Source organism: Acanthopagrus latus, chromosome 21, assembly GCF_904848185.1.
Source record: "Acanthopagrus latus isolate v.2019 chromosome 21, fAcaLat1.1, whole genome shotgun sequence".
NCBI classification, from domain to species: Eukaryota; Metazoa; Chordata; class Actinopteri; order Spariformes; family Sparidae; genus Acanthopagrus; species Acanthopagrus latus.
Window position 1 is genome coordinate 20,535,641 of NC_051059.1, and position 22,522 is coordinate 20,558,162.

The following is a 22,522-nucleotide window of genomic DNA, read 5'->3' on the forward strand; positions in this document are numbered from 1 at the left end:
TAACATAAAAACAACCATTATTTCACTTGATTTGTGTTTTATTTTCATATTGCCACCCCAAAATGACACAACAAAAAATAAAAAAAAATAATTTCCAACACGTACTGTTTACTCTCGGGATCCTAATGCGCATTTTCTGTCCTGAAGCCACAGAGGCAGTAGCAGCAGTTTGATTGCAGCGCTGCCTTTCATTTAGCAGGTTAATTTTGAAATGGATCTGGAAAAAGTTGCAGGCAGCGTGACTCATAATACGTGAGCTTCTTCCATGCACCATTTAACATCAAAGAAAAGCTTTTTACAGCGACCGGCACAAGTGACGCACGATATCTGCGGGTGAAAACACGACAACATAACAATCCCACAGCGAGCGTCACATTTATGGCACGCTTCCTCTCAAGATGTCACAGGAACGCGTGTGTCATTTGTTGTGACAGACTCAAACTTTTTTTTTACCAGATTCAACCAGATCTCCTCTAGGTACATGGAAAGAAGCCACAAATCAGCACTGTATCAAGAGGTGAAAGTAGTAGTTTGGCTGTCCGCACAGATCAGGACATTTGGTACATAGTCAAGGTGGGTGCTGTGCTATTATCAATGAAGGTACACATGATCACAACCTAGGATTGTCGAGGTCTCGGATAGCTTGTGTTCAATATCTAATTGTCGGTTATTTATTATATTAAAAGACATAAGGGAAAATCACAAAAAATAGAAGAATGTAAGATGTAGCATTGTAGATGTAGATATTCGATTCAGATTTGCACCCGTTCACCAAACAAATATGAACACCACACACCATCTAGACAGTTTTTATCTCACATTTCTCATATCTTCATTCTTTAAAGCTGCTGTAAGTGACACATTTCTCTTAAAACAATCTATGAAGTGGCTCTAAATTGCAGTAATTGCTGTAATAGAGTGTTTGGTCAGTAACCCATCTCTCTCTTCTGGTATCCCTGCCCACTTTATCCAATCAGGGCAGAAAATTCCATTAAGAGGGGGTCCTGTCCTGGCATGGTTACCCCCCTCCCTACCTCTTACGATAATATAGATAAATAAAAATGAAATAAAAAGCAATCCTTCCTCATTGTACAGACTCCCGTCTAATCGGTCTGAGACTGGTCCAGCATGGAGAGGACAAAAATGGTCCAGCATCCTCCTTCGTTTCTGGGAGCGGTCCAAAGCTCCAAAACAAACAGCCAAACACAGAACAAACAAACAAACCTTGAAGGGGATAGCTGATATTCATTTACTGTCCCGACCTGCCTGTCTCCACTTGGGCTCCCGATTGTGTACACATGTCGGTATATATGTATTTTTTCTCTCTCTCATATTTCTCCCTGTCGCTTTTGTTTGTTTGTTTGTTTGTTTGTTTGCTTTTGTTGTTCTGTCTGCACTAGTTTGTTTTAAAAACTTTATCAACACTCACAAAAAAGAGGCGGTCCTGTCCGCTTGTATAAGCGCAGACAGCAGGGTCCTCCTGTTTGCTGCAATGTCTGGCGATTAATGCTGCACATTCGTGTGGTGACAGCGAGGGGATTGCTAACTGAAAAACGGAGAAGTGGTGAGCCAACTGATGATAACATTTACAGCAGCTTTAAATGACACTGAAAAACAGGAAATGCTCGATGTTAAATATTAATTGTCCCCACGTCTCTGATCCCCGCCAGATGACGACTTCCTGCAGACTCGACAACGGCTGATGACATCGAGCGTGGACGGCCCCTTCACTGTCCGAGGAATGGTTTTACTATAGGAGAGGACAGAACACAGACAATGTTAAAAAAGTGATTATAAATCCTGAGGAGAGTTTTTGCTTTCAGCTGCATAATGGTTGCACAAGTCTAAAGTAACATGGCAAAGTGGTTTATGAGCAGTAAGCTACCAAGTCATAAAAACATGCCCTTTCTTAGACAGAAATTCTTGTATAAAAGCACCTTTTAGGTCATCGTGACACACAGAATTCTGTCAGTGATGTGATTTAAACTCTCAAAGAGCAGCATTCCTGATGGCACGCATCCACACATGTTAACACAGAAGACAGCAGTGTACCTGAACATGCTTTTAGGGTCCAGCGAGGCCAGCCAGTAGCTATAGGAATCAGGGTAGTAGTTGCACGTCCCCCTGCCGTGACACTCGATGAAGGGCACTTGACGGAAGCTTTCCAGACAAGAGCCAGGAGAAACCAGCGGCTGGGAGGAGCCGTCTGCACCAGCACCAGTTTGCTAGTATGGGTGATGAAAATCAGTAGTGGTAAAGTACCAATACCGCACTGTACACATACTCCATTACACATTAAAGGACCTGCATATATATATATATATATATATATATATATATATATATATATATATATATATATATATATATATATATATATATATATATATATATCCCTCTTAAATGAAGTGGCATAGAAGCAGAAAAGAAAAGACTCAAATGAAGTACAAGTACCTCAGATTTGTACTTCAGTTTGCATTCCACCGCTGACAGAAATTGCATTGAAAAAGGTATATGAGAAGAGCCAGGGGCTCGGGAGAAAAAAAAAACACTGATATCTTTACCATGACAAATGAGTATCCACTCCACAGGGACTCCCAGCCTCGAGGACATTCAGGAATCCGAGTTGTCTGGCTGTGCACGGCAATAACATTGGAGGTGGTTTCACACACTGAGCACCTAAACCACACATGCACACAGACACAGTTTCAGCTGATGAAAATCAAGCTGAGTAGAGCCATGTAGAGTAACTATATAAATACAGTATGAGTCCTCTACCTGCTGATGTACGAGGCCAGCCCATCCCCTGTGATTGAAACCATGTTAGCAGGCATTGGCTTGTCAGTGGACAACCAGTAGGAGTAGTCGTTACGTGAAGCGTAGCGGCAGTTGCTCTCGGTGTCGCAGAACATGAAGGGCATTGTGGAGAAACGAGGGAGACAGCTGCCCATGGTACCTAAGAGACAACTGAACCTGTCAGAACAATGTCATACAATGACTCAGGCGAGAATCGGTACAGTTGTTGTGTTTCATTAAGGTTTCCATGCTCTTACCAAGGTCCTGACCGTGAGCTCTCTCATTTCCGTTGATGAAGAGGAAGGAGTAGCCTGAGAACATAAGGCTAGTGCCAGTAGGGCAGTCAGGGACACGGATGCTCTGACTGTGTCTAGCTATCAGGAAAGTGTCAACAAAACCCGGGCTGCCTCTGCCCGGTAACCCTGAAGGACCCTTGTTGCCTGGATCTCCAAGTCTGCCACGTGGACCTGCATAGGAGACAGATCATAAATGGAAGTTGAATTGTACAATGAAGTTAAAGTGATATTTTTGGGGGGGGGATGGGGAGGGGGGGGGGGTTGGTTGTTGTACTGACCTGGTAATCCTGCTCTTCCTTTGTCTCCTTTGTGGCCAGTAAACCCCGGTGGGCCGACTGGGCCCCGACCAGGTGCTCCTTTGATGCCCGGCCGGCCTGGGATAGAAGGAGTCAGTGTCACATAGTGCAGAAAACCAGCTTGGTGGAGGTGGAACTGTTTACAAATACTGTACATCATATACAGCTCGACAGTTATTCATTTCCATAACTAACTAGATTAACAGTCAATTTGGCAAACATACATCAAAGTAGATATCTGTGACATCAATAGCATTGCCACTGTACTGACTTTATCCAGGGAATAAAAACCTGTGGAAGGATTCCACCACAGGGACCAGAATCTAGAATAAGTGTCAGGGACTTTGTTTTACCGTCCATGTCCCTGCTTGGGGAGTTGTTAAAAAAACTTGTTAGTTTTTTGTACAGCTTTTGCTGTTGTTTTGTTGGATGCAAAATGAAAAGTGTACTACTAAGCCTAATCTTTACCAAACTAAAAGTTTTGGGTACTTTCAGTGAAAATGTGGCATTCAAGTTTAAATGTATTTGTTAATGGCTTTGTTTAAAACCAACAAAGTTAAGTGCAGCTGCTAGTCTTTAAGGTGCACGAGTAACTGAAACTAGATGGTATAAGTATGTCTTATAAGTTTGGACCTGAACGGCCTGGTGGTCCTGGTGGTCCTGCTATCCCTGGAGGTCCTCGATTGCCATTGGGACCAGGTAAGCCGGATGGTCCTGGTTTATACATCCATCTGCCAATTCCTGGTTCACCTTTGAGGCCTGTAGGAATAAATTGGGAACAAACAGAATGCAATTTTCCAAAATATATAATACCATTGGTCTATGGCTGATGTCCTATATATCATCACTGCTGCTAGTTATAACTGATTTGACAGGTTGAACGTAAAACTGGTACAAGTTTAGGAGATATAACCAGGGCTCAAAGTCATCCTGCCTATTCTGAATAATAGTAAGGTAGACTTGTGCCATACCAGGTCGTCCAGGAAAACCTTTCATCCCAGGCGGTCCAGGTGGGCCTGGGCTGTATCCAGGGTCTCCCTTGTAACCTTGAACACACAAGTCACAAAAAGATTAAGTAAATTAGCTTCTCCTTGTGTCTTGTTGCATAAATGTAAATCATATATTCACATAATAAGTATCACAGGACAAAATTCAAAATAATCCCCATATACTGTATCTTATGTTTTTCCGTCCCATTTGAAATTTCATCTCAGTTGTGGGAGCATAACTCAGTTGTAGGCTATTACTTCTCTGTGGAGACTGAGACAGAGTACATGCTAAAGTTGAAATCATAGATTACCCAGAGGCCCTTGGTGTCCAGGAGGACCAGGATCACCTCTTGGTCCCTGTCCTCCAGGTCTGCCTCTTACACCCTGGGGAGGCAAATCAAACAAAGAAAGATCAAATATTGTAGTAAGTTTTGGAGTCAGTTTTGAAGACAAGTTCAGATTGTGTTGTAACTGCAGATGATGTGAAAAAGTCATTTAATTTTGGTCAGTCTGCTGAAAGAAAAGCCACACTGTCAAAAAGGTTTGTCATTTTAATTGTGTAGAACACCTTTTTATATAAAAAAAAATCACACCCCCTGTTGTTAACATGAATGCAGAACATCTGACTTGAATCGTCAATATATACTTTGTAAAGACTTTTGCTGTCAATTATTCATCAAAAATTACTTACAGGTGGTCCTTGAGGGCCCAGATCTCCTGGGGGTCCACTATAGCCTGGGCTTCCTATTGGACCAAGGTCTCCTGGTTCTCCTTTTAACCCTGGCACTGTGGGACCAGGAGGACCAGGTGAGCCAGGATAGCCTATACAGGGGATGGAGAAGACAGAGAATGTGGATTGCTGAGGAACAATTTGGTATATTTTTCAAGTACATTGTGGATGTGGGAACTATGATCCAAGCAAAGACAATAAACGACCAATATGTCAAAATATCTTTTGGACATACTACATAATTTAAAGTACTGATGTTTGTATATGATGCAGAGAAAAGAGACAGCAGGACATCAGGTTGCATCCCACTGTTCACACACATAACTGTTTGATTGTTCATAATGAACTAAGAAGTCCTGAGACTGTGGTCTTAGATTGTAGACTTTGTGTCAAAAAGGGTATGTGAGACAGTCGTACGTCCTCACCTCGTGAACCTGGACTTCCAGGATAACCCAGATCTCCTTTTGACCCAGGCAGACAAGCTCCTTCTCTTCCTGGTGATCCTCTTGGACCAGAAAGCCCAGGTGGACCTGGTAATCCTCTGTCTCCTGTCGGTCCAGGATACCCTGTAGCAGACAAGCCAGGTGGACCGGGGCTTCCAGCAGGACCTACAGCAAAAAGATACATCATGTTATAGACTAATGTTTTCTGGTGTCAACACAAAAGAGAAACAACACTTTTTTTTGTCATCTGGGGGTGTTTTTCACTCATCTGAACATCTGGAACACTACGTAATCTTTTGGTCAGGATTTTAGATCAGAATTTCATTATATCACAATATCATGTGACACGTTGGACCATTGTTATTGATAATCTTGTTTGATATCCACGTAAGGAATTGTCTTCCACTCAGAGTTTTCTATGTGGAAGCAGATGTCTTTGGGATAGAAAACAAAATCTCCGAATGGGCCAAATATGAAAAAAAAAACATTTTTAAAACATGAGAAAAAAACAGAAGTGGGATGTTTGTAAATGTCACAGAACAGATGATGCGATTTACCTGAGACTCACCTGGTTGACCTGGATCACCATGTGGGCCAGGAGTCCCTCCTATCACGACTGCAGAGAAGAGATGGGAAGATAGATAAGTTTTGACTGCTGCCATAATGTCAAAGGCACTGTTATATATTGAAGACACAACTGTTCAACAAGCAAACTTCAGGGTTTTTAATTCATAGGATGAGCTCAAAGAGCTATTCATACAGGATTCTTCTTACTAGTATCTCCTTTTTGCCCTGGTGGTCCAGGGAACCCATCCCGGCCCTGGTGGCCTTTAGGACCTGGAACACCACCTATTCCTGATGGACCAGGGTGACCTGAGGAAAAGAGGTATGAAAGAAGTAAAGCTGTGTAAAAATATGAATAAAATGAACCAGTGGAAAACATGAACAATTTTAGTATGTCCAATAGTACAGCATTCAAAGTGGATAGCACTCTTAAAAAAATGTTAAATCAAGGTAATTATATTGTAAAAACACTAATAAACGGTATTTCAGAGGACTTTACCTGCTGGTCCGTAAGGTCCTCTGTGTCCTTTCGCTCCTGGAGGTCCATCTGAACCTTTAGGTCCTTGATAACCCGATGGACCTGGAATAGCAGCGTGATATGGTGATGTTAAACGAAAAGTGTGCAAAAAGTAGAATCAATCATAAACTGACTTAATTTAATGACCAGTAGTAATGACCATCGTGTCCAACAGGTCCTGGGTTTCCTTTGGCTCCATGGTACCCTGGTATACCTCCAGGTCCAGTAACACCAGGTTCTCCTTTCTGACCCTTCATCACATCAGTATTGATCAATCCTGGTTCACCCTGGGGACCAGAAGAAAAATAAACTGTGAGAGCGAAATCATCAGTATTTATTTTTTACATACATTAATATTTTACTAATTTCTGCTCTGCTACATCGGTCACAAAAACTAAAACTTCTCAGATCATCAGTGCCTTTTGTCCTATTGGTCCCGGCACTCCATATCCACAGTTGCCTGGGTCTCCTTTGGCTCCTTTGTAACCAGGTGAACCAGGTGCACCATCTGGACCAGTGCCTCCAGGGACTCCTTGTTCTCCTTTTATTCCCTTTGGGCCTGTGAGAGTGAATCATACAATTATTTGATCTAAGATACATTGCAGCTGTACAACTCTTGTGTACTTTAATTTGTGAGGTTAGAGTCAAACCTGGAAGCCCTTTGAATCCTGTGTCTCCTGAGGCACCAGGGGGTCCTTGATTTCCTGGTAAGTGCACTGTTCCATCAAGACCTGGATTACCTGGGGCACCTGGGCACAGACATATTGTTTCAAAAATGGTTCATATGGAGAAATTGATTTGGTACACCAAAACACTAACATATTTATTGCTACAAATGTGAAATTAATATCAAACCCCTTTGTCCAACAGGCCCTGGTGCTCCGTCTCTCCCTCTATGCCCTTTTGCTCCAATACTTCCGGTATCTCCTTGTGGTCCGGGAAGACCAGGCTGACCTGACAAAGTAAAGGGAGAGTTAGAATATCACCACCATCTCATGGGCTATACGAAACAGTATAGCCCATGAGATGGTGGGCTACTGACAAAATCTAAAGTTGAGTGGAGTTCAAATAAAAAGGAAGAAGGGAAGATGAGTTATCATTTGCTTTAAAAAACAATAAAAAAAACATACATATTTTACAAAATTATCCTCATTACAGTTAAGATCCCATATTGTAGAAAGTGAGATTTAATGTATTCTTTTACTATAAAACAGGTCCAGATGCTATATAGATATTTTCATCTGCATGTTAAATCCATAAGGATTTCCTAAGGTTGTAACAGCACACCTATAAGGTCACCGCTCTAAGCAGTGCTCCAGCAAGGCCATGATTGCAATAAACAAGCAGATCTGATGTGGAAACAAGGTAGCTGTTGTCTACGCAGGCCTGGGTGAGTTGACCAATCACATTAGATTGAGCTTTTCAGGAGGAGGGGCTTTATGAGACAGGGACTATACTGGAGTGTTCAGACAGAGGGTGAATAGAAGTGCTGCAGCAATGAGCAATATGAGAGAATAAATGTAAAATATATTGAGTGGACACATAGAATACAAATATGGAACCTTTATATTTGGTGAAACTCCATCTCAGATTGAGTGGAGGTAGAAAGATATTTTTGAAAGTTTACTCTAAAGCTTACCTTGATCACCAGGATCCCCTGGGGGCCCAGATATTATACTTATTGGTGATGCAGGGCCTGGAGGACCTCTGTAACCTGGCTCCCCATGCATGCCTGGTGGACCTGGTAGACCTCTGGCTCCATCTGGGCCTCGGGCACCTGTAAACATTGAGGAACAATGACTTATGTCAAAGACATCACATTTTTAAACTTAATTAAAATGCACTGGATGTGTGTAGTAGATATACTTGTGATCTACTTGTCTGTGAAACTGTTTGAATTTGTGTGTTACCTATTTGGCCCGGCGGTCCCAGAACTCCAGGCAATCCTTCTGGTCCATACCCTGATGTCCCATCTGGTCCAGGGTCTCCTCTCAGTCCTATGGTTCAAGTGTAACTTTTAAGATTCTAAATAAAGTCTATAAATATAAAAACATAGTATTATACATTCTCAAACTGGCACTGCACCTTGATTGGATATCTGTGCAGTCCACATTTAAGGTAAAGTAAAAAATAGTTCACATCTATCATATACTGAAGAATTAAACATTTTTAAATGAATGTATTGGCCTCTCAGAGAAAGAGTGCCATACCTGGTTGACCAGGACGGCCGCCTTGTCCCTTGATCCCTTTATGTCCTGGGGGCCCACTTGAACCTGGCACTGATAGCCCAATTAGACCAGGTTCACCAGGGGGACCAGGACGACCAAACCCTGGCAAACCTGCATCCCCCTTCTCACCAGTCAAGCCACTAGCTCCTGGGAGAGAGGAGGCAGAGAGACAGAAAAAAATGAAGGTGGGGAGGTGCAGAGACTGATGAAAAATAATACCTTTCCTCGACAGTGTTTCTTTGACAGTGTTGAAACACAAGTCAACATTTTGTCTTCTTTTATCTTTCATCTTCTGCATTCACTGTCCTTCTGGAGTTGACATTCATTTCATCACATGACTTCAATTTATACTGACCTGGATGTCCTGGAGAACCATCTGGTCCAGGTGGTCCTGCTGGTCCAGATAAACCTTTACATGAATCTTTATCAGCAAATGGTCCTGGGAGGCCTTGAAGACCTTTATTTCCTATATTTAACATAGAATAAAGTATTAAATGTCTTTGTATGAATACACATTCATGAATGCATATATGTCTGTCTGTGTGTGTTCAAAAATACATGCAATCTTATTTTGTCTTTCTGTTCATCTGCAGTCCTATATAGGGTTTATCAGCACTGCACCTTTTTCTCCTGGAACCCCAGGAATGCCAATTATTCCTGGGAACCCAGGTGGGCCAGGGCTTCCAGGATCTCCTACAGGTCCCTGATCTCCATCTGCTCCTGGACGCCCCGGGAGGCCTGCAGGTCCAGTGTATCCAGGGCCACCATCACCCTGATAATCACAAATATACAGCATCCTAATTGTTCCTGAGGGAAAAGATATATAATGCACACTAATGTATAGAAAGACTTTGCATCATCTAACACAGATTTTTCTTGTTGTCTCTAACCTTAAGTCCTGGAGGACCAGGAATGCCTGGTGGACCTAGTCGACCAGCCAAGCCCCATCCTGGTTGGCCTGGTAGACCTGGCTGCCCTTTGTCACCTGAATAAAACACATACACAATGATAAAAATGTGAAAGATACATTTATTATAATTTAGCTACTCCCCATATCAGACTGTCGACTATACTCGTAAGTTGAAGGCTTAATAGTGCATGGAATACCTTTCTGTCCCTCAGGACCAGGCCTTCCAGGAAATGTCACGTCACCTCTCTCTCCTTTCTGGCCTGGCGAACCTGGTGTTCCTGGGGCACCTGGAACTCCGTTATAACCTGGTCAGTATGAGAGACCCTTTAATAATCTATTAGATGATAAAGACTGACCATCCATCCAATTGTCCGTCTGCTTGTCCATCCGTCTATCGATCCAAACCATCAATCAGTCTGTTAATCAATCAGTCAATCATACAGCCACCCTTACCTCGGCCTCCAGGTGAGCCAGAGCGACCTTTAAAACCAGGTGGACCAGGAAGTCCTTTGGCATGGTAGTGGCCAGATTCCCCTTTTTGGCCTACAGATGACAAGGAAGGAGGGGGAGGACAAACCAGGGCTGTCATGCTCTGTCTGTCAACTTCTGTTTTTATTTATAAATGTGCTTGTCAAGTCTGTATTGGTCAATATGTCACTTTACCTGGAGTTCCAGGCAGTCCTGGCAGGCCAGGCACCCCATCATCTCCCTTAATTCCTGGAAATCCAACAGGGCCATATCCCGGTGGACCAGGGTAGCCATCTGGTCCTGGTCTGCCTTGCAGTCCTGTTGGACCCGGGAAACCACGATCTCCCTCTGGACCGGTGATGGGGTACTAGAGAGGGGACATACAATATGTTCCAACAATTACTTAAGAACTTTGATACATCACAATGTGACAACAAGTTCACTTAACATCAAGTCTGTCAAAATTCTCACCGAATCCCCTGGATATCCTTGACTGCCTTTGCGACCTGGTAGTCCAGGAATGCCAGGGCGGCCACCTGCGCCAGGCCTGCCAGGATGTCCTGGATGTCCTTTTTCTCCCTTTATTCCAGGGATGTCATAGGAAGATGACTCTCCCTTTTGCCCAGGAGGGCCTGGAAATCCTGCTACACCAGTAGGACCCTCCAAAGAAGTATTTGTAACACATATAAATAAACACACACAAAAAAGTGGCGAAAACAAAATACATTTTTAAGAATATGCCGTCTTACTGGTCTTCCAGGAATTCCTCTTGGTCCTGGGTAACCTGGATCGCCTTTAGCACCTGGTCCTGGGGTGTAGCCTTAGTAACAGAAACAAAAAGTCTGCTCCAGTCTTACACTTTTGACACTCACCGGTATTACCAGTTTACATTCTCTAGTATTTAAATGTGGAAGTCAGATGGATTCTTAGAATTTGTGTGTTTGATGCAGTGAATTGTTTTACCATGGGCGCCAGGTGGACCACGGGGACCTGGTGGTCCTGATCCTGCAGGACAATTGTAACAGGGCTCCCCCTTCACTCCTGTACAGAACATTAGAGTCCTAAATACATAACACAATACTATATTTTACTCATCTTAACTTTTTCTTCAAGCCTTTTTCCAGTCAAGACTGTTGGACTGATGCAATGCTATGTATCGACTGGACATCACAATATACCAGCAGAGCTTATCAATGGAGGCAAAGTAGCAGGTCAGAAGACATGTCAACCGAGTGCAAAACAAATTAAATCATAAAAGATAATGACGATAATGATAATCATAAAAGGTAATGATTCCCACCTTTCATTCCAAACACCCCATCATATCCCATAGGTCCAGGTATACCCCTCACTCCCTTCATTCCTGGGAGACCCTTGGTAATCCTGTTGGCTACAAGCAATGGAAACAGAGTCCATCAGCACCAGAACTGTTTTTGATTCAGTCATTGGTACATCTCTGTTAGTACTTGTGAAATCAAAATGATCAACTCTTAAGTGACTGATTGATAATGAGCCTACCATACACTGAAACAGTTTCAATTCTAATTCCAACCTCAAAGCATCAGTGTTAAACCCAAAGTTTATTCCAAGTTTTACTATTATAACGCTGATGTTTGTAAACTTTACTGTAAAGGGCCTGCAGACATTTCATACGACGCAATATTTGTCAGAGCAAAACATTTGGTACACATGTAGTGGAAATTCTCCTTGCAAGGTCTGAGAGTTGGTAAGTCTCTGAAGAATTTCAGACTTCAACATATGAATCAGATCTCTTTAATAACATGACGCATGGAGGGAAGGCAAAAGCGTTCTCACCCTAAAATGTTACCTCTTAAGTACAGAAAAAGCGAAGAGGTTACCTTCATTTACAACAGTCATAAATCATTTTCTTTACATAACAATGACACTTTGATGTTTGGGTGGATCCCCTCTCTTTTACAGGACAGTGACCCCTTGATGTTTTAGATAGGACATTAAATGTCATCTTATCTACATTTCTGTATCCTCCCATGTAGAGGATGTGCCCCACCTGTAGCTTTCTGACACCTCAACCAACATGGCATTCTCCCCTCCGCCTCTCACATCCTGCTCCTGTCTTTACTGCACATTCATCACAGACAGGACAACTATGTAATTTCTTACACATGGTAAACATCTATAGAACAGAAGACATCCAAGGTTTACACAGCTGAAAATCTGTTGGGTTAATCAAGATTTATTTGTGGATTAAATTACTCTTTAGACAGAGAACATTTACACATACTTCTGTCTTCAGGAGGTCCAGGTGGGCCCGGATCCCCAAGGGGCCCAGGATCACCAACATCCCCATCAGGACCTGGGAGTCCATGATAAATCCCGCCAGGCTCCCCAGGGTCCCCTTTCTCGCCTGGATAGCCAGTGGGACCAGGTGGGCCTGGCACATAAATCCCAGATGCATAGCCTGTGTATTGTAAAGTAGGAGGCTGTGAGACTGTGAGCAAAAAATCATACTCTTTCATATGACTTAATTAAAAGAAAATATTCGCGTGATTGATAGAGTTATAGGAAGAGCCCACCTGGAGGTCCAGGTGGTCCAGGAAACCCCACAACACCTGAGAAAATAACAGAAACTTGTCTTATTTCTGTATGTGCACATCTGCTGCAGGGCAGCCAACATTAGCTTATAGAGCTATGACCATCTTTTCTAAAACAACATCCTTTGCTGTTCATCTCATTATTTGTCATTTGCTTATTACATAACACTATGTTGATCTACCCGGTTGCCCGGGAAGTCCAGGATGGCCTCTGGCACCAGGATCTCCACGGTATCCTTTAAGAGGTTCAGTCAGAGGCCCTTGTATCTGCAGATAAACAAACACAGCAGGGATGAAGTGGGAACATGGTGGAATAGTTGTATACACATCTAAGTACAACGTGGTAAGAATAAACTCACAGCTCCAGGTGGACCAGGGGGACCCCTGTTTCCCTTTTCCCCCTGAACATTAAAATCAAAGAATCATGAATCAAAGCTTACCAAACTGACTGGGGATTGTTTTTGCCACTAACAGATCACTCACCTGCCCTCCTGGTGTCCCCGGGTATCCTGGGTCGCCTCTGAGGCCAGGCCTTCCCTAAAGAAAACTTTACTGTATTCAAAGGCCACACAAACGTAGTAATAATATTATCACACACGAGTATAGTAGAATAGTACCCTGAATCCATGTATTCCAGGATCACCATCCTTCCCCAGCTTTCCCTGTAAGGAAATGAAGGAAGATGGTGAGAAACTTGTTGGTGCTGAGTTTTTATGAACAGAATATTTTACCAAGGGCCCCAGGCATCTTTTAATTAGTCTTGCTAAAAATGTCTGTTTTGTTGGCATAAATCTTGACAGCAATCAACAGCTGGGACTGAGGGGAGATTTGTCTTTCATTAGATATGAATAAATGTGATTAACAGAGGCCCCTCAGTTGAGGTGGATATGACTAGCCTCCGTAATAACATATAAATAAAATGAACAGTTTTTAATCTGCAGTTGAGATGACCTTGATCAAGTGATCCACACCTTCAGTACACCACATCTAACTTTGCAAGATTATAAAACACAATTGCTGAAAACCACAGTGACAGACAAAGCAATCTTCTTTTCTTTTCTTTTCTTTTCTTTTCTTTTCTTTTCTTTTCTTTTCTTTTCTTTTCATCAAATTGATTATAATGCTGCATTACTGCCCTCTGCTGATCGTCTTTGTTATCCCCAAGGTACTATTAGTGGCCCACTTAGGTGAAGTGAAGTGGTCAAACATCTCTGTGTTGAGGGAGGAATGTATGGAGCTGGAGTCAAATAAGATTGTACAATGTTCTTATTGGTATAACCTTGGGATGCATTTCATGTGCATGTGCAATCAGAGAGGCATGCTCATAAAAAGTGATAGTGATTGGAATAAACAACATGTAGTATCTCACCTCTGGACCCTCCTGTCCTTTGTCTCCCTTTGCTCCTTTGGTGAGATAGGCATAACCAGGGTCTCCCTGAGGACAGGTTGAGATAAGGAAGGAAACAGGGTAAAATCACGACTCTGACAAGGCAGTAAAAATGTCACAACCGAGCTTTCACAAAGACATTCATAAAGTGTGTAAAGAGTGCCATGTGGTATGCATTTTAAAGAGAAACTTACTGGTTCCCCCTTGCAGCCTTTTCCCCCAGCGGCTCCCCTGTCTCCTTTTCCACCCTGAATGGGAAATGAACTTCAGGTTATGTTTCATAAATTGCACTGACAAGCAGTTGCCAGTGAGGCAGCCAGCCAGTCCAACAAGATGGTCCAAAATATACCGAGATAATGAAGTGAATTTTTCCCATAAAATCTGCCGTGGGCATTCATATTCATAAGAGGATGAGTCCTTGTGCTCGTGGTGAACCTGTGACCTCTAATCTAGTGCCACCTCCGGCCACACATAGTCTTCAATTTTCAGTTCGACACAAGAAATATCGAGGAGTAATGAGAAGATTACAATGAAATTTACTAAGCACGTTGATGCTGCTGAAAACCCTTCAATTTTTGATGCTCCATGAGCTTTTTTCTCTAACACCACTTTCAGGTCACTTTGCCAACAACCTCCATTTTTTCTTCTTCCATCTACTTCCTCTGCTCACAAAGGCAAATTAGCATTTTTGTTCAGCCAGAATTTTGAACTGAGTGGAGGTTGTGTGAAAGACTGCTAGACACTTGAAAAAAAAAAAAATGGGAGACTGTTCTAGCATGTGAATTGCAAACACCATAGGGCTTATGTTTAATTCTGATGTGTGAAAATACAGACACGGTGTGAGATTCGTGGCTAAGTCTCAAATGAATTTTAAAGGAACTGTCATTCAGGGCAGTTGCAACCCACCCCCCCCCCCCCCCAAAATATGACAAGCTTAACAAATCTTAATAAATGTGATGATTTATTCACCACACGGATGGATATATAAAAAGATGGGTTATATGTTACCAATGACAAACATTAAATTTATTACGTTTTGGCAGGGCACATATAAGGTTATAGAGAGTGTACCTGCAAACATTAGCAAGACATCAGAATTTGCTTGAAATAATACTGGCTGCAAGGAAGAAAACTATTAGAAGAAAATGGTAACAGCCTCAACCAGCTTTTTACAAGACTTGAAATTTAAATTATGATTTAATGGGAAAATGTACATTGTCTTTAAAAGGTACAAGTAAGCAGATTTTGGCTATTTGATTTTTATTGTTGTTTGTTTTTACCTTAGTGATGTTGCACTCCCAAGCTGCTGACAACCTTCAGGGCAGGGCTGCTTCATTCAGCACCCAGATGGATTCGTAATTGATTAACATTACATTTCGCCGGAAACTATAACTTTACCTGAACGATTGCTTCAATGCAGCCGTGATGTTGCATTACCATTTTCCCCATGCATACAGGAAACACATGATTTCTACAGTGATCTGACAGTAAGAGTCTGTTAGTGTACCTTTAATGTAAGACCCCCAGACAAAAACTCCTTAATCCGACCCGGTGGGCCTGGTGGGCCCACTGGCCCTGGTCTTCCCTATATCAAAAAAAAAAAAAAAAAAGTAAAGAAAAAAAGATTTAGATCAACCTAAAGCACAATCAGGACACAAGAAATTCACAGAAATGGTAGCCATATTGATAAAAATTAATTACCTTGGGCCCATGAGGTCCTAGGTTACCTCCTACACCTTCTTGACCCTGTAGGATGGGAAAATCGTTGTAACTTGTTTGTATAAATTATACAAGTTGGTCTGCAAGTCTGTCTCTGAGATTCTTTTGGGTATTTTTGCATGGTTACTGTCCCTCTTGCTTCACACTCCAACTGAAGCGCATAAACTGCCACATCCCTATTCTATCACCACCTGTCTGAGAGGAGTTTCACAAAAGACCTGGAGGCCGTATCACACACAGAGATCACGCTGCTTCCCAAAATATTGCCCTGCCGGAGACCAAGTATTATGGCCAAGCAGCAGCAACAACTAGGAAATGTTCCCAGGTCATAATGACACCGCCAACAGAAAGGATTAGGGAAACTGGCCAAAAACAAAAAACCTGCAGCTGTGGTTTTCCTGTGTGCTACTTAGACACCCAGTACATATTCATGCCTTTATCACACCTAGAAGCTGTCAGACACATACACACATATCCGAAGAAATATTCGTTAGCATTACCTTTGGCCCCGGAGCCCCTGAACGACCAGGAAAACCCTGTTTGTAAAGAAAACATAATGAGTTCTCTCAGGGTGATACATGCTCTGTGCAAGGCTACTAAAAAAGCTTTACTCACATCAGAGCCTCGCGGTCCAGGGTCCCCTTGTGGCCCTTGCTCTCCACGGACACCTGAAACTCCCTGGAAAATAAGTGACGTTTCCTCTCAATGTAAATACACACATACACATGTAGTAATACATTTGTTAGCACTTTATAGAAAGGTACACATATGAACCATTATTTAGTTGCATTATGGATATTAGTCAATTTCAAGCAGTTATTAATTCCTTATTCTTATCAAAATGGGGTGTTGTCTATAACTAATATGATCGTTATCTTTATGATGTTTAACATGTGTTTCATAATCCTTACTGTTACCACTAATTCTAATCTAGTACTTTGTTCTATTACTCTACTTAAAAATTATTTACAAAAAAAAACCCAAACTGTATTATCAGTAATTCAATCTTTATAGTCACCGGCTCTCCTTGCATCCCAGGTGGTCCAAGTTGCCCTGCTATTGCTGTCACTGATACCGGCGGTTCACCCTGAGAAATTAGAAAGTATGTTTATTTAATGCTGAAGCTGTTAAAACATGTGAATCTAGTGTTAGAATACCCAATAAGTTTAGGTTTGTAGCAACGCTGTGTGGAAGATGTAATAATGTCACGGACCTCCCAGCCATTACAGTTGCATATCATGGCTGGGCCTATAGGCGTCATTACTCATCTTTATGCCGCTGTGCGCTTTGCATGCATGCATGTGCTCAGAATCCGAATGACCACATTCAATTTTCATGGGGGGGAGCCCGTGAAATGGCCTCATAAACCTCACTTCATACTCAGAAATTCAGCAGCTATCGCTACAGCGAGGGGTCTAGTCTGTGCTTGGCGTAAGCAATGACAAACTACTCCTCATAAGCTTCACCTTCTAAGAGGGATTCAACAGGCTTATGGGCTCATGCAAGTTAAAAGTGTCCACAAGCCATGACACATACATGACAACAACGCATTAGGAGGGTAAGTGGTCAAATTGAACCCACACACACTGTAATCCCTCACACTCATGAGTCTGCATGTCGACTGACAGTAAATATCTGGACTCTCATTAGGAGTCTGCTACACTGCTTGCCACATCAAGTATACTCTCATGGAGGTGTCAGTGAACACCTCTTTCCCATAAGTGTTTATTCAGTTGTCAAGTTTTCTTTGTTTGTGATCTCATAAGTCAAATTAGAAAGCTTTGCTTCATAATTTACCCTTATTGTGTTATGACACCTAGTCGAATGTATGAAGTAGAACACGGCTCATTCTTTTAACTGCGATGAGAATGATGTCATCCAGCTGCATGAAGTCATAAAACAGCAGCAGTTTGAGTGTCGTGTCTACACAGATATTAACCTTCAGGAAAAGTACCTCTTTTTCCTGGGAGCCATAAATGTAGGAGATAATTCTGCAAGACTAATTCATGTAGTGGGAGAACATGCCCCAGCAGATGTAGCTGGCACATGTTTTTTTTTTCTTTTTTCTTTTACCTCTGGAACCACAGAGAGGTCACAGAATGTGCAACATCGGTCTACCACGGTACACCAGTACATTTTGTTTCTTTTGGCTGAAAATGTGGAGAGGTTCCTGTAAATGGATTTATCTAGTGCAGGTTTGGAAGATTATTTTCCTCGGACCAGCCCAGTCAAAATCCGGCATGAAAGAACACAGCAGTGCAGAGACTTCTGGAAGAGCTCTGACAGATGGCATGTTGTCAGCTGTGGGGCTACTGCTAGCATGTGGTCAGATAACTCTATAATCATCACCGCTGACAGTCTGTCCCAGCTCAGGAAATCAGCCGGTGCAGATCAGAGTCAAAGATGAAAAACTGAAGAGTGCAGTCTTCTGACAGCTAAGACATTTTTCATAAACTGTCACACAAAATGAATGTCAGTTTTTTGACAGTAACGCAAAGATGACTACAGAAGTCAGCAGAACCACACCTTGAGGCAAAGCCTGCGACAGACAATCAGGATTAATGCTCGAAAAAAATTAACTTCTGATTACTGAGGTCTACAAAATATTCTCGGGTAACAGTCACTGCTAACAATGTGTGCATGCAAGTAAAAATAATAATAAATGTTTCTTCTAAAATTCATCATTGAGAATTAATATGTCTCTTGTTACAAATTAAAGTGGAAGGACAGACTTGATAGAAGGAGAAAACAAATAAAATCTTTAAACAAGTTATTGGTCTCATAAGGATTTGGTACAAAATGAGCTCGGGGAGCTCGGGGAGGCAGAGAGGACACCTGCTTGTGCAGCGTCATTTTATTTCTTTAGTTTTTTTTTACTTGTTGCATCAGCAAACTGCTGATAAACTTCTTAACAGACAGCAAGTGCCAGGAAATCATGCAGTTTCACGCTTCCTGAATACAAAAGGTACATAACAGCTGGCCCTGGGTGGCACAGCATGTGTTTATTACCTTAGGTCCAGGTTGACCAGGTGGACCCTGTAAAGTAAAGACAAAGCCGATTAGCAGTGTACAAAATCAGAGGACTGTGTTCGATTATGACAGATTAAATACATTATTTCGATTTGGTCACTTACTGGAAGTCCATCAAAGCCACGGACCCCGTCAGTACCAGGATCTCCATCGTCTCCCTAAAAAGCATGTGAGCAGAGACTTGTTCAAGTACAATACAGAGCAAAGTGTGATGTAGAAGCTCTCTACTCATTGCCCCATTCCACAAGCATCTCACAAATAAAACCAAACTCTAACTACATCAGTGTTAATATGTTATATTTTTTCTCACATCTGTTCCGTTGCACCCTGGAGCCCCTGGCTCTCCCGGAGGCCCTTGCAAACCTGGGGTACCCTGTTAGAAAATATCAGTAGAAGTTAAAAAGTAAGGATGATGGGGATGATGATGATGTACATGGGTGTATAAGAGAGTAAGACACCTCACCGGTAAACCGTGAGACCCAGCAAATCCTTCTTTTCCTTCAGGTCCCTGTAATGAGAGTAACAAAACAACCGTACTGTTTTAAAGGCACGCAGGAGCTGTTGATCACCACAATGTTCTACTTCTCCTGCACAGGTGATATACAAGCATCATTTTTTTTCTCACAGAAGCATCAGATGAACACCCAACAAGCACAAAAACAGACAGGAGCTTACCGGATCGCCTTTTGGTCCCACAGGTCCAACAGGCCCAGTGTTTCCCTGTCAAAGACATGAACCTATGATTAATCTTGTTGATCCAGTTAGCTGCAGTATGAGCACAACTAAAAAGTGTTGTCTCGGTACAAAAGGAGAAAGTGTAATCCATCTCAGTCAATTTGAGTCAGTGTTGTCCTTCCGAGGACAGTGCTGGTTTTTGGGGATGTACAGACAGTAAGAGCGTAGGAGCCGCGAGAGCCGGGCTGAAACTCTACCTTTGGTCCCATCGGTCCGGCGTGACCATCCGGCCCTGGACGGCCCACTGGCCCCAGGGGACCGACGGCTCCTGGAAGACCTTTGTCTCCCTGTGTGTGTGAGTGTAAGAGAGACATAGAGGGAGAGACAGTGGACAGGCAGCAAACAACAATAAACACCAAGGAGATGTCAGCTAAAAATCTATTTATGCTCTGCACCCGATCTGATAAGTGTACTGCTGGGTAACTTCACCTGAAGTACTCTAGCACTTTGAAAAATTCCGTATGGTGAGATGCTTTTAATGTGGTAGTGAGATAAAAACAAAGAATGGCTGTTCTCTCTGGGGCCAAGTCTGTTTAAAAGGAAAATCAGTGAAGTTGTAAAATAAATATTTGGTATTTGTGTGGTCGTGATGACGAATACATTAAGAGTTTTGCAGAGGAGAATTTCCACTGTGGGAAAAGCATGTGTGTAAAGAATAATGATGGTTGAGTTCCTTTCAGCCACTTTGGTTTCGGGGTAGTGGTGTGGACGCATCCCGCCTCACCGTCACACTCTCAATACAACAGAGCTGGCGTTAAAGTTGTAAGTCACACCACTGCTTTTCCAACATGTTTGCTGTGAAAAACGGCCTCTTCTTTGATACATTCACGGCTGCTGAACTGATGCATTAACCAATAAAAGAATAAAGACTGCACAGTAAGAGTGTCTGTGACGGCTCGTGTTACTGCCTGACAATAGATGACCCACTCACCCGGCTGCCTTTCACTCCGGCACACTGGCACCTTGATCTTCCACTGCATACACACTAAAAGAGGAAGTTGCAACATGGTTTGAAACATTAGTTGAAAATGGAAAACACTGTCAAACTGATGTGGTTTCAACTGTGTCTCAAACTGTGGGGTCATTTCACCTGAAGCTCCATGACCTCTCCTCCCTTTTTTTTTTTTTTTTTGTTGAATCAGACTCCTCAAACTCCCACCCATCAATTAGTTTGTTGTTGAGAGTTTGAGAGATTTTGCGGAGGATTCATGGAAGCAATTTGCCTCAATAACATCTATAAGTCTCCGGCGTAAAGGGCTAACACCTCCAATATCTCTCCTCAACACGATGGCCATTAATTTCGAAAAGGCTGTAAACATTACTGCCTATCAGCAAAGGGAGAGGTTCTTTGAGGTTAAACAAGTAGAGCGCTGGCAATAAAATAAAAAAAAAAAAGAAACAGTTAGATGCACAGTGTTGTCTGCAGGCTTAACACTACGTCAGCAGTACTATACAGCTCCTGATGGAATGAAACCATTACCAATTAAACATAAAGTTATTTCAGATGCATTACATTCACAGTTCACCTTAGCCTTGAGGCGATCCGGCCACGAACCAGAGTGCACTGAACGCCCCTAATGCCATTTCTCTTACATCTTCAAACTGGGATTTAATAGTGTCTTTCTCATGTAATGAATCCAATCTTTTGTCCTATAAGCTAGGATAATAGTTTTTTCTCTCAGTTTCTCAGCATGAAAATGTCGATTTTCTCATCATTCTGGATCTTTAGCCTTAAAAAACAGATCACCTCACTATTTCATCATTAGTTTCGCACCAATCTTTTGATGTAAAGAAAGAGTTTATTCACGAGAAAAACAAATGTTAAATTCTAAACACATTTCTATGTTAGTCCTTCTCACATGCTGTCCCCTTTTTTTTCCATGACCCCACCAACATAGCGGGCCCACCAACATAGCCCCAGTGGATACTGTACACAGGGAGATTCATGTGCAAATAGCCCGCGGTGGGAAGAAAAAAAGCCCCTCATCTCTTCAGGATATGTTTGTAGATAAGCAGAGACACAACAGTTACAAACAGACCAAAGCGTTGTATATCAGAGCCGAAGCCGTGAAGAATGAACGGCGGTCACATTAAATACAACAGGAAATACTCCTCCGGAAAGATGTCTCTCTCCGACAGGCAGTGATTTAGTGGGGTTTTGTGTGAGATCTGGGAGGGTCGCGGCCAACATGAGGGTAAAGTTATACTAACCAGCATGAAGAATTGTGTAAAAACCTTAAATGCTAATGCTTAAAAATGTCAAAATAAATCAGCTATGATAAAAGTTACGCAGTAAACAGAGAAAACATTGAATTTTTTTTTCCTGGACAATGTTCTCCTAAACCATTATAGCTCACTTTCTGCAGGCTAATATGGGAGAAATGACAAGCAATAGTATGATCCTGACTGGGTTACAGATGAGACACTCTTTGCATTTCAATTCCCTGTGCAGACGAGGGTCTCAGATTAAATCTGATCTGTCTTCTGTACAATGTCAGCAATGGCAAAAAAAAAAAAAATTAGATATCTTACATCTTTGGCCTCAGTCCCCAGCAGCATCACAGCAAACAGGATCAGAGGAGCTACGGTCACCGGCCTTCCCATGGCTTTGCTTCTGCTCCAGTCACATCAAAAGCCTACGAGTGAGCACATATACCACCACGTGCTTTTTCAGCGTCCTGGCCTTCACTGTACACCCACCCACTGCTGTACTATGATGTTAATGTCTTCAGTTGAATTAGAGTTCTCCATCTGGGTTTTCAAGTGCCCTGATAGACAGAGATGTTGTTTAACCTGGCCCTGAAGAGGAGGAGGCGGTCTGGATTCACCCATGCGGTCAAC

The 22,522-nt window shown here is 42.4% G+C and overlaps 1 protein-coding gene across 1 annotated transcript; it reads right to left on the reverse strand.

The window, feature by feature from the left end:
* Positions 1-20: 20 nt before the first annotated feature.
* Positions 21-22,427, reverse strand: LOC119011109 (collagen alpha-1(IV) chain-like). Its single transcript, XM_037083950.1, has 52 exons — positions 22,214-22,427; positions 20,613-20,666; positions 19,879-19,968; positions 19,622-19,666; positions 19,410-19,454; positions 19,257-19,319; positions 19,051-19,104; positions 18,926-18,952; positions 16,935-17,003; positions 16,532-16,594; positions 16,417-16,452; positions 15,899-15,943; positions 15,705-15,782; positions 14,392-14,445; positions 14,180-14,245; positions 13,428-13,472; positions 13,294-13,347; positions 13,170-13,211; positions 12,993-13,077; positions 12,793-12,828; positions 12,501-12,677; positions 11,538-11,627; positions 11,201-11,278; positions 10,987-11,057; positions 10,709-10,897; positions 10,433-10,604; positions 10,223-10,312; positions 9,967-10,074; positions 9,750-9,844; positions 9,481-9,631; positions 9,215-9,325; positions 8,842-9,006; positions 8,542-8,628; positions 8,271-8,408; positions 7,487-7,585; positions 7,282-7,380; positions 7,051-7,190; positions 6,792-6,918; positions 6,614-6,694; positions 6,325-6,423; positions 6,119-6,166; positions 5,533-5,715; positions 5,069-5,199; positions 4,689-4,761; positions 4,360-4,434; positions 4,022-4,147; positions 3,371-3,466; positions 3,054-3,263; positions 2,779-2,956; positions 2,565-2,679; positions 2,053-2,225; positions 21-1,750 (listed from the first exon to the last, which is right to left on the reverse strand). The coding sequence occupies exons 1-52, from the start codon at positions 22,283-22,285 to the stop codon at positions 1,639-1,641; spliced, it is 5,010 nt and encodes a 1,669-aa protein (XP_036939845.1). The 5' UTR covers positions 22,286-22,427; the 3' UTR covers positions 21-1,638.
* Positions 22,428-22,522: the final 95 nt, after the last annotated feature.